Source organism: Salmo salar, unplaced genomic scaffold (assembly GCF_965601325.2).
Source record: "Salmo salar unplaced genomic scaffold, fSalSal1 ptg000465l, whole genome shotgun sequence".
NCBI classification, from domain to species: domain Eukaryota; kingdom Metazoa; phylum Chordata; class Actinopteri; order Salmoniformes; family Salmonidae; genus Salmo; species Salmo salar.
In genome coordinates, this window is record NW_027675394.1 from 415,621 (window position 1) to 427,254 (window position 11,634).

Consider the following 11,634-nt stretch of genomic DNA (forward strand, 5'->3'; position numbering starts at 1 on the left):
TAATAATGACATAAAGGCTATGCTGCTACGGTGTGGGATACCATCTATAATAATGACATAAAGGCTATGCTGCTACGGTGTGGGATACCATCTATAATAATGACATAAAGGCTATGCTGCTACGGTGTGGGACGTCATCTATAATAATGACATAAAGGCTTTGCTGCTACGGTGTGGGATACCATCTATAATAATGACATAAAGGCTATGCTGCTACGGTGTGGGATACCATCTATAATAATGACATAAAGGCTATGCTGCTACGGTGTGGGATGTCATCTATAATAATGACATAAAGGCTATGCTGCTACGGTGTGGGATACCATCTATAATAATGACATAAAGGCTATGCTGCTACGGTGTGGGATACCATCTATAATAATGACATAAAGGCTGTGCTGCTACGGTGTGGGATGTCATCTATAATAATGACATAAAGGCTATGCTGCTACGGTGTGGGATGTCATCTATAATAATGACATAAAGGCTATGCTGCTACGGTGTGGGATGTCATCTATAATAATGACATAAAGGCTATGCTGCTACGGTGTGGGATACCATCTATAATAATGACATAAAGGCTATGCTGCTACGGTGTGGGATACCATCTATAATAATGACATAAAGGCTGTGCTGCTACGGTGTGGGATACCATCTATAATAATGACATAAAGGCTATGCTGCTACGGTGTGGGACATCATCTATAATAATGACATAAAGGCTATGCTGCTACGGTGTGGGATACCATCTATAATAATGACATAAAGGCTATGCTGCTACGGTGTGGGATACCATCTATAATAATGACATAAAGGCTATGCTGCTACGGTGTGGGACATCATCTATAATAATGACATAAAGGCTATGCTGCTACGGTGTGGGATACCATCTATAATAATGACATAAAGGCTATGCTGCTACGGTGTGGGATACCATCTATAATAATGACATAAAGGCTATGCTGCTACGGTGTGGGATACCATCTATAATAATGACATAAAGGCTATGCTGCTACGGTGTGGGATACCATCTATAATAATGACATAAAGGCTATGCTGCTACGGTGTGGGATACCATCTATAATAATGACATAAAGGCTATGCTGCTACGGTGTGGGATACCATCTATAATAATGACATAAAGGCTATGCTGCTACGGTGTGTCATCTATAATAATGACATAAAGGCTATGCTGCTACGGTGTGGGATGTCATCTATAATAATGACATAAAGGCTATGCTGCTACGGTGTGGGATACCATCTATAATAATGACATAAAGGCTATGCTGCTACGGTGTGGGATACCATCTATAATAATGACATAAAGGCTGTGCTGCTACGTATAAAATGTGTCTGTTCTAAATGCTGTGATTTTCCCTGCCATCATTCTGTATGTCTCTTCTGATCTGCAGTCATGTTTTAGTTGGGTTTTGTTATTTAGGTTGTAACTGGTCTCCATTCGTTAGGCTCCAGCTCGCTGACCATAGCCGTGCTGATTGGCTGCGCTGGTTAGGCTAATAGCTCCAGCTCGCTGACCATAGCCGTGCTGATTGGCTGCGCTGGTTAGGCTAATAGCTCCAGCTCGCTGACCATAGCCGTGCTGATTGGCTGCGCTGGTTAGGCTAATAGCTCCAGCTCGCTGACCATAGCCGTGCTGATTGGCTGCGCTGGTTAGGCTAATAGCTCCAGCTCGCTGACCATAGCCGTGCTGATTGGCTGCGCTGGTTAGGCTAATAGCTCCAGCTCGCTGACCATAGCCGTGCTGATTGGCTGCGCTGGTTAGGCTAATAGCTCCAGCTCGCTGACCATAGCCGTGCTGATTGGCTGCGCTGGTTAGGCTAATAGCTCCAGCTCGCTGACCATAGCCGTGCTGATTGGCTGCGCTGGTTAGGCTAATAGCTCCAGCTCGCTGACCATAGGCGTGCTGATTGGCTGCGCTGGTTAGGCTAATAGCTCCAGCTCGCTGACCATAGCCGTGCTGATTGGCTGCGCTGGTTAGGCTAATAGCTCCAGCTCGCTGACCATAGTGTCACGAACCGGCTCGAAGACCGTAACAAAACGTGAGACAACGTGGAGATAAAGAATAACAAAATATATTTATTAACTGAAGTAAAGTAAATACAATGAACAATGGTGTGTGTTTAGTCAGTAGTGTAAGTGAGTGGTCGCGTGTATACATGTGATAATGAGGGGTGTTGAAAGGTGCCAACGCAGACACCCAAAATCTGTCTGTGTCTGCATGGAGAGAGTCTCCTCAATGAACGGGGAAGAGGTGCATTTATCCTGGGACACACCCATTATGTATGTATGTAGTCTGGTGATATACCAGGGACTGGGGATGCAGTTAGGTTTGTATACAGTCTGATGATATACCAGGGACTGGGGATGTAGTTAGGTTTGTACAGTCTGATGATATACCAGGGACTGGGGATGCAGTTAGGTTTGTATACAGTCTGGTGATATACCAGGGACTGGGGATGCAGTTAGGTTTGTACAGTCTGGTGATATACCAGGGACTGGGGATGCAGTTAGGTTTGTACAGTCTGATGATATACCAGGGACTGGGGATGTAGTTAGGTTTGTACAGTCTGATGATATACCAGGGACTGGGGATGCAGTTAGGTTTGTATGCAGTCTGGTGATATACCAGGGACTGGGGATGTAGTTAGGTTTGTATACAGTCTGATGATATACCAGGGACTGGGGATGCCGTTAGGTTTGTACAGTCTGGTGATATACCAGGGACTGGGGATGTAGTTAGGTTTGTACAGTCTGGTGATATACCAGGGACTGGGGATGCAGTTAGGTTTGTATGCAGTCTGGTGATATACCAGGGACTGGGGATGCAGTTAGGTTTGTACAGTCTGGTGATATACCAGGGACTGGGGATGCAGTTAGGTTTGTACAGTCTGGTGATATACCAGGGACTGGGGATGTAGTTAGGTTTGTATGCAGTCTGATGATATACCAGGGACTGGGGATGTAGTTAGGTTTGTACAGTCTGATGATATACCAGGGACTGGGGATGCAGTTAGGTTTGTACAGTCTGGTGATATACCAGGGACTGGGGATGCAGTTAGGTTTGTACAGTCTGGTGATATACCAGGGACTGGGGATGTAGTTAGGTTTGTACAGTCTGGTGATATACCATGGCCTGGGGATGCAGTTAGGTTTGTACAGTCTGGTGATATACCAGGGACTGGGGATGCAGTTAGGTTTGTATGCAGTCTGGTGATATACCAGGGACTGGGGATGCAGTTAGGTTTGTACAGTCTGGTGATATACCAGGGACTGGGGATGCAGTTAGGTTTGTATACAGTCTGATGATATACCAGGGACTGGGGATGCCGTTAGGTTTGTACAGTCTGGTGATATACCAGGGACTGGGGATGCAGTTAGGTTTGTACAGTCTGATGATATACCAGGGACTGGGGATGTAGTTAGGTTTGTACAGTCTGATGATATACCAGGGACTGGGGATGCAGTTAGGTTTGTATAGTCTGGTGATATACCAGGGACTGGGGATGTAGTTAGGTTTGTACAGTCTGGTGATATACCAGGGACTGGGGATGCAGTTAGGTTTGTATACAGTCTGGTGATATACCAGGGACTGGGGATGCAGTTAGGTTTTTATACAGTCTGGTGATATACCAGGTACTGGGGATGCAGTTAGGTTTGTATACAGTCTGGTGATATACCAGGGACTGGGGATGCAGTTAGGTTTGTATGCAGTCTGGTGATATACCAGGGACTGGGGATGTAGTTAGGTTTGTACAGTCTGATGATATACCAGGGACTGGGGATGCAGTTAGGTTTGTATAGTCTGGTGATATACCAGGGACTGGGGATGTAGTTAGGTTTGTACAGTCTGATGATATACCAGGGACTGGGGATGTAGTTAGGTTTGTATGTAGTCTGGTGATATACCAGGGACTGGGGATGTAGTTAGGTTTGTACAGTCTGATGATATACCAGGGACTGGGGATGTAGTTAGGTTTGTACAGTCTGGTGATATACCAGGGACTGGGGATGCAGTTAGGTTTGTATGCAGTCTGGTGATATACCAGGGACTGGGGATGCAGTTAGGTTTGTACAGTCTGGTGATATACCAGGGACTGGGGATGCAGTTAGGTTTGTACAGTCTGATGATATACCAGGGACTGGGGATGCAGTTAGGTTTGTACAGTCTGGTGATATACCAGGGACTGGGGATGTAGTTAGGTTTGTACAGTCTGATGATATACCAGGGACTGGGGATGCAGTTAGGTTTGTATAGTCTGGTGATATACCAGGGACTGGGGATGCAGTTAGGTTTGTATACAGTCTGGTGATATACCAGGGACTGGGGATGCAGTTAGGTTTGTACAGTCTGGTGATATACCAGGGACTGGGGATGCAGTTAGGTTTGTATACAGTCTGGTGATATACCAGGTACTGGGGATGCAGTTAGGTTTGTATACAGTCTGGTGATATACCAGGGACTGGGGATGCAGTTAGGTTTGTACAGTCTGATGATATACCAGGGACTGGGGATGCAGTTAGGTTTGTACAGTCTGATGATATACCAGGGACTGGGGATGCCGTTAGGTTTGTACAGTCTGGTGATATACCAGGGACTGGGGATGTAGTTAGGTTTGTACAGTCTGATGATATACCAGGGACTGGGGATGTAGTTAGGTTTGTACAGTCTGGTGATATACCAGGGACTGGGGATGTAGTTAGGTTTGTACAGTCTGGTGATATACCAGGGCCTGGACATGCAGTTAGGTTTGTTTTCCTCTAGCTACTCTCCAGTTTGCTCCCAGCAGCGTTCATAGAACATAGATCACTGTTCAACTAGGCTGCGGAGTTCCTAGTTTGACAGATAATTCAACCAGTGTGACCAGTGGGTTTCTTTAAATGAATGAATATGAAACTGCCTTAAATACAGATGTGAAGCACAGTATGTTTTAAATTCTCACTCAAAATATGCACTGCTCTTTTTGAACGTCTCAATATAATATTATTATTTAATGAAAGGAATGAAAAATACATTTGTGTGCAACAACAACTGCGTTTCCCTCCAGTCAGCAGACGGCGATGTGCGTCTTTCAGGCGACGCTGCAGCGTGACGTAAAATCTAGTGGACGGAACACTTCTTCAACAACATCTAGTCAGCCACCTCGGTAGCCAACAGCCGAAACATTTAGACTGTTTCTGTGCATATTTGCCTCTGTTTTTTAAATATACTTCTGACATCTAGTTAATTGCCCCCATTTAAATGTTATAGGTACATTGTTAGTCAACTAGCTGGCTTGATAAATTAGCCTAGCACTAAACTAGTCGCTCATGCTAACTAGCTAGCTAGCTAACATCCCCGAACATGAGCTCCCTAAACTACTCCCCTCCTGTTAAAGAAGAGGAGGTCTGCTGGACGGAGAAAGAAGCTCTGGGGCTGAACATTGTCGTGAAAGAGGAGAAGGAAGAGGAGGCTGTTACAGTAAAAGAAGAGGAGGAAGAGGAAGAGGAGGATGTCACAGTAAAACAAGAAGTAGAGGGTGAGGCTGTTACAGTGAAAGAAGAAGAGAAAGACGTTTCAGTTAAACAAGAGGAAGACGCGTTCAGAGTGAAAGAGGAGGAGGATGTTACTGTGAAAGAAGAGGAAGAGGTGAAAGAGGAGGATGTAGTTTTTGAAGTGAAGGAGGGGAAACAGGGAGAGAGAACTGTCATATTGACAGAGGAGTCAGGAGATCTGATTACCACCAGTAAGTACTGTCTTAAAAACGAGCTCTAACTGCAAAGGTTTTGAACGAATGTGTTGTTTTAAAGCAGCATGCTACTGAAATTCTATACTTGAAAATGTTGTTCTGTACTATAGGAATTTATGTTATAATATAATGTTGAAGCTACATTTTAAAATGGGTGATTAAATCCCTGAATGCTGATTGGCTGACAGCCGTGGTATATCAGGCCGTATACCATGGGTATGACAACATGTATTTTTACTGTTCTGATTACGTTGGTAACCAGTTTATAATAGCAATAAGACACCTCAGTGATAGATGGCCAATATACCACGGCTAAGGGCTGTATCCAGGTACTCTGTGTTATGTTGTACATAAGGACAGTCTTTAACCGTGCTATATTGGCCATATACCACACTTCCTCTGGTCTTATTGCTTAACTGTAACATGTGTATACCATCAGAGTCCCTCCCACCACAAAATCACAACTTAATTGTCTCACAGAATGGCAAACAAGTTATAAATGAAACTTTTGACGTGTGTCTATTGTAGGCCTTGCGTGTATACCAACAAAAAGCAGATTTCTAAATAATGTTGGAGAAATACATAAAATAAGATGCATTATTGACATGAAATGGACATGTGTTATGGGGAGACTGAACATATTAGCAAAAGGACAAGCGTTTTGGGGAGACTGAACATATTAGCAAACGTTTGTAAGTCTACAAAAAAACATAAAATAAAATAGCCATTTCAAGGAAAGGCTGAACTAAAGAATTATCATTTAGAAAATATGGTAATTATTACTTTAGAGATGAAGTGGGACACCAACAAAATGTTATTTACATTGGATCAAATACAGCCTATAACATGACATTATCTATTATTATAGAGCTCTGCTCAGCCTATAAACATGACATTATCTATTATTATAGAGCTCTGATCAGCCTATAACATGACATTATCTATTATTATAGAGCTCTGTTCAGCCTATAAACATGATCTATTATTATAGAGCTCTGATCAGCCTATAAACATGACATTATCTATTATTATAGAGCTCTGATCAGCCTATAACATGACATTATCTATTATTATAGAGCTCTGATCAGCCTATAAACATGATCTATTATTATAGAGCTCTGATCAGCCTATAAACATGACATTATCTATTATTATAGAGCTCTGATCAGCCTATAACATGACATTATCTATTATTATAGAGCTCTGATCAGCCTATAAACATGATCTATTATTATAGAGCTCTGATCAGCCTATAACATGACATTATCTATTATTATAGAGCTCTGATCAGCCTATAACATGACATTATCTATTATTATAGAGCTCTGATCAGCCTATAACATGACATTATCTATTATTATAGAGCTCTGATCAGCCTATAAACATGACATTATCTATTATTATAGAGCTCTGATCAGCCTATAAACATGACATTATCTATTATTATAGAGCTCTGATCAGCCTATAACATGACATGATCTATTATTATAGAGCTCTGATCAGCCTATAACATGACATTATCTATTATTATAGAGCTCTGCTCAGCCTATAAACATGATCTATTATTATAGAGCTCTGTTCAGCCTATAAACATGACATTATCTATTATTATAGAGCTCTGCTCAGCCTATAAACATGACATTATCTATTATTATAGAGCTCTGCTCAGCCTATAAACATGACATTATCTATTATTATAGAGCTCTGATCAGCCTATAAACATGACATTATCTATTATTATAGAGCTCTGATCAGCCTATAAACATGATCTATTATTATAGAGCTCTGTTCAGCCTATAACATGACATTATCTATTATTATAGAGCTCTGATCAGCCTATAACATGACATTATCTATTATTATAGAGCTCTGATCAGCCTATAAACATGATCTATTATTATAGAGCTCTGATCAGCCTATAAACATGACATTATCTATTATTATAGAGCTCTGATCAGCCTATAAACATGACATTATCTATTATTATAGAGCTCTGATCAGCCTATAAACATGACATTATCTATTATTATAGAGCTCTGATCAGCCTATAACATGACATTATCTATTATTATAGAGCTCTGTTCAGCCTATAAACATGATCTATTATTATAGAGCTCTGATCAGCCTATAAACATGACATTATCTATTATTAAAGAGCTCTGTTCAGCCTATAAACATGATCTATTATTATAGAGCTCTGATCAGCCTATAAACATGACATTATCTATTATTATAGAGCTCTGATCAGCCTATAAACATGATCTATTATTATAGAGCTCTGTTCAGCCTATAAACATGACATTATCTATTATTATAGAGCTCTGCTCAGCCTATAAACATGATCTATTATTATAGAGCTCTGATCAGCCTATAACATGACATTATCTATTATTATAGAGCTCTGATCAGCCTATACACATGACATTATCTATTATTAAAGAGCTCTGATCAGCCTATACACATGACATTATCTATTATTATAGAGCTCTGATCAGCCTATAAACATGATCTATTATTATAGAGCTCTGTTCAGCCTATAAACATGACATTATCTATTATTATAGAGCTCTGATCAGCCTATAACATGACATTATCTATTATTATAGAGCTCTGTTCAGCCTATAACATGACATTATCTATTATTATAGAGCTCTGATCAGCCTATAAACATGACATTATCTATTATTATAGAGCTCTGCTCAGCCTATAAACATGACATTATCTATTATTATAGAGCTCTGATCAGCCTATAAACATGATCTATTATTATAGAGCTCTGCTCAGCCTATAAACATGACATTATCTATTATTATAGAGCTCTGATCAGCCTGTAAACATGACATTATCTATTATTGTAGAGCTCTGCTCAGCCTGTAAACATGACATTATCTATTATTGTAGAGCTCTGCTCAGCCTATAAACATGACATTATCTATTATTATAGAGCTCTGCTCAGCCTATAAACATGATCTATTATTATAGAGCTCTGATCAGCCTATAAACATTATCTATTATTATAGAGCTCTGCTCAGCTTATAAACATGACATTATCTATTATTATAGAGCTCTGATCAGCCTATAAACATGATCTATTATTATAGAGCTCTGCTCAGCCTATAAACATGATCTATTATTATAGAGCTCTGTTCAGCCTATAAACATGACATTATTTATTATTATAGAGCTCTGATCAGCCTGTAAACATGACATGATCTATTATTATAGAGCTCTGCTCAGCCTATAAACATGACATTATCTATTATTATAGAGCTCTGTTCAGCCTATAAACATGACATTATCTATTATTATAGAGCTCTGCTCAGCCTATAAACATGACATTATCTATTATTATAGAGCTCTGTTCAGCCTATAAACATGACATTATCTATTATTATAGAGCTCTGATCAGCCTGTAAACATGACATTATCTATTATTATAGAGCTCTGATCAGCCTGGAAACATGACATTATCTATTATTATAGAGCTCTGATCAGCCTGTAAACATGACATTATCTATTATTATAGAGCTCTGATTAGCCTGTAAACATGACATTATCTATTATTATAGAGCTCTGCTCAGCCTATAAACATGACATTATCTATTATTATAGAGCTCTGATCAGCCTGAAGACATGACATTATCTATTATTATAGAGCTCTGCTCAGCCTATAAACATGACATGATCTATTATTATAGAGCTCTGATCAGCCTATAAACATGACGTTATCTATTATTATAGAGCTCTGATCAGCCTATAAACATGGCATTATCTATTATTGTAGAGCTCTGTTCAGCCTATAAACATGATCTATTATTATAGAGCTCTGCTCAGCCTATAAACATTATCTATTATTATAGAGCTCTGATCAGCCTGTAAACATGACATTATCTATTATTATAGAGCTGTGCTCAGCCTGTAAACATGACATTATTTATTATTATAGAGCTCTGTTCAGCCTATAGACATGACATTATCTATTATTATACAGCTCTGCTCAGCCTATAAACATGATCTATTATTATACAGCTCTGCTCAGCCTATAAACATGACATTATCTATTATTATAGAGCTCTGCTCAGCCTAAAATACGACATTATGTAGCCTGGCAGGTAGGAGCCAGTAACCGAAAGGTTGCTGGATCAAATCCCCGAGCTGACAAGGTAAAAACGCTGTCATTCTGCCCCTGAGCAAGGAAGTTAACCCACTGTTCCCTGGCTGCCGATGACGTGGATGTCTATTAAGGCAGCCCCCCGCACCTCTCTGATTCAGAGGGGTTGGGTTAAATACGGGACACACATTTCAGTTTAATCCATTCAGTTGACTAGGTATCCCCCTTTCCCTATTGTAGAGCTCTGCTCAGCCTATAAACATGTGAGAAAGATTAGATTTTATGTTCTACATTATTATTATTATTAGGGCAGCCACCAAGTTTTTATTAAATTATGTAATGTTCTGAAAACTGACTTCAGGTTTTTGAGGAATCTAGCCTCACAGGAAGACAGTTTTATTTTATGGAGGTTTAATTCAGTTCTCTGTTTAATATTGAACTAAATACTCTGTCTTTGGTAGGAGAGGGACCAGACTCTCACTCTGACAGCGGGGAGACTCCTTCAAGGGAACCAGACCCAGAGACGCCCAAACCAGCGAGACAACACCACTGTTCCCAGTGTGAAAAGAGTTTTAAGTGGTTAAGGAACCTGAAAGTACATGAGAGAACGCATACAGGAGAAAACCCTTACGAATGCTCCCACTGTGGAAAGAGTTTTACCAAGTTAGGGAACCTAAAAGAGCATGAGAGGACACACACAAGAGAAAAGAGTTTCCAATGTTCCCAGTGTGGAAAGAGGTTTACCCAGTTACGGTACCTGAAACAACATGAAGAAATACACACAGAAGATAGGAAGACCTACCACTGCTCTCAGTGTGGAAAGATATTTACTGGGTTAGGGAACCTGAAAATACATATGAGAAGACACTCTGGAGAGAAGCCGTACCACTGTTCCCACTGTGTAAAGAGTTTTACTCAGTTAGGGAGCCTGAAACCACATGAGAGGGGACACACTGGAGAGAAGCCTTATCACTGTTCCCACTGTGGAAGGAATTTTAGGTGGTATGCGAGCCTGAAGGAGCATGAGAGAATACACACAGGAGAAAAGCCTTACCACTGTTCCAATTGTGAAAAGAGTTTTACCCATCGAGGGAGCCTGAAAGCGCATGAGAGAATACACTCAGGAGAAAAGCCTTACAAATGTTCCCGATGTGAAAAGAGTTTTACCCGGTTAGGGAGCTTGAAAAAGCATGAGAGAACACACACAGGAGAAAAGCCTTTCCAACATACTAATACACAGGAGGAGAAGACATACCACTGCTCTCATTGTGGAAAGACATTTTCCCAGTCAGAGGACCTGAAATCACATGAGAGAATAGAGAGGCTGTGTTCTGACTTATGTTTTTGATTGAGAAATTGTGTTTTTGTTCATTCTACATTAAATAATATTGTATGAATGAAATCATACTGAAAAATAGGTCTACATGTTTTTTCCAGCTCAAGACATGATCATGTCGAAAATCGGATTAAAAGAGTAAAAAAAAATGTTTTGATTATGAACTTAAGATTGATTGAATGCAAGTGTAAACCCCTAAATGTTGTTCACTATATAATTGGGATGTTTCAAACATGTTAATTATTAAATAGATTGATATTAGTATTTCTTCATTCAGATTGTCATTGTAAATGCGTATTGGTTCTCAATTGACATATCTGATTAAATAAATGTGAAATAAAGTAAATGCCATATTATTTTTGGGAAGTCTATTTGGTTCTATGTTGGGACTATAAGAATATTTTGAAGATAAATACACAAGGCAGAGTACGAGAGAGACA

The 11,634-nt window shown here is 40.0% G+C and overlaps 1 protein-coding gene across 1 annotated transcript; it reads left to right on the top strand.

Annotated features, from left to right (window-relative positions):
* Window positions 1–5,132: 5,132 nt before the first annotated feature.
* On the top strand, window positions 5,133–11,634 carry LOC123733113 (uncharacterized). The gene is made up of 2 exons (XM_045712471.2): window positions 5,133–5,744; window positions 10,320–11,634. Exons 1-2 carry the CDS (start codon window positions 5,363–5,365, stop codon window positions 11,204–11,206), a joined length of 1,269 nt encoding a protein of 422 aa, XP_045568427.2. The 5' UTR covers window positions 5,133–5,362; the 3' UTR covers window positions 11,207–11,634.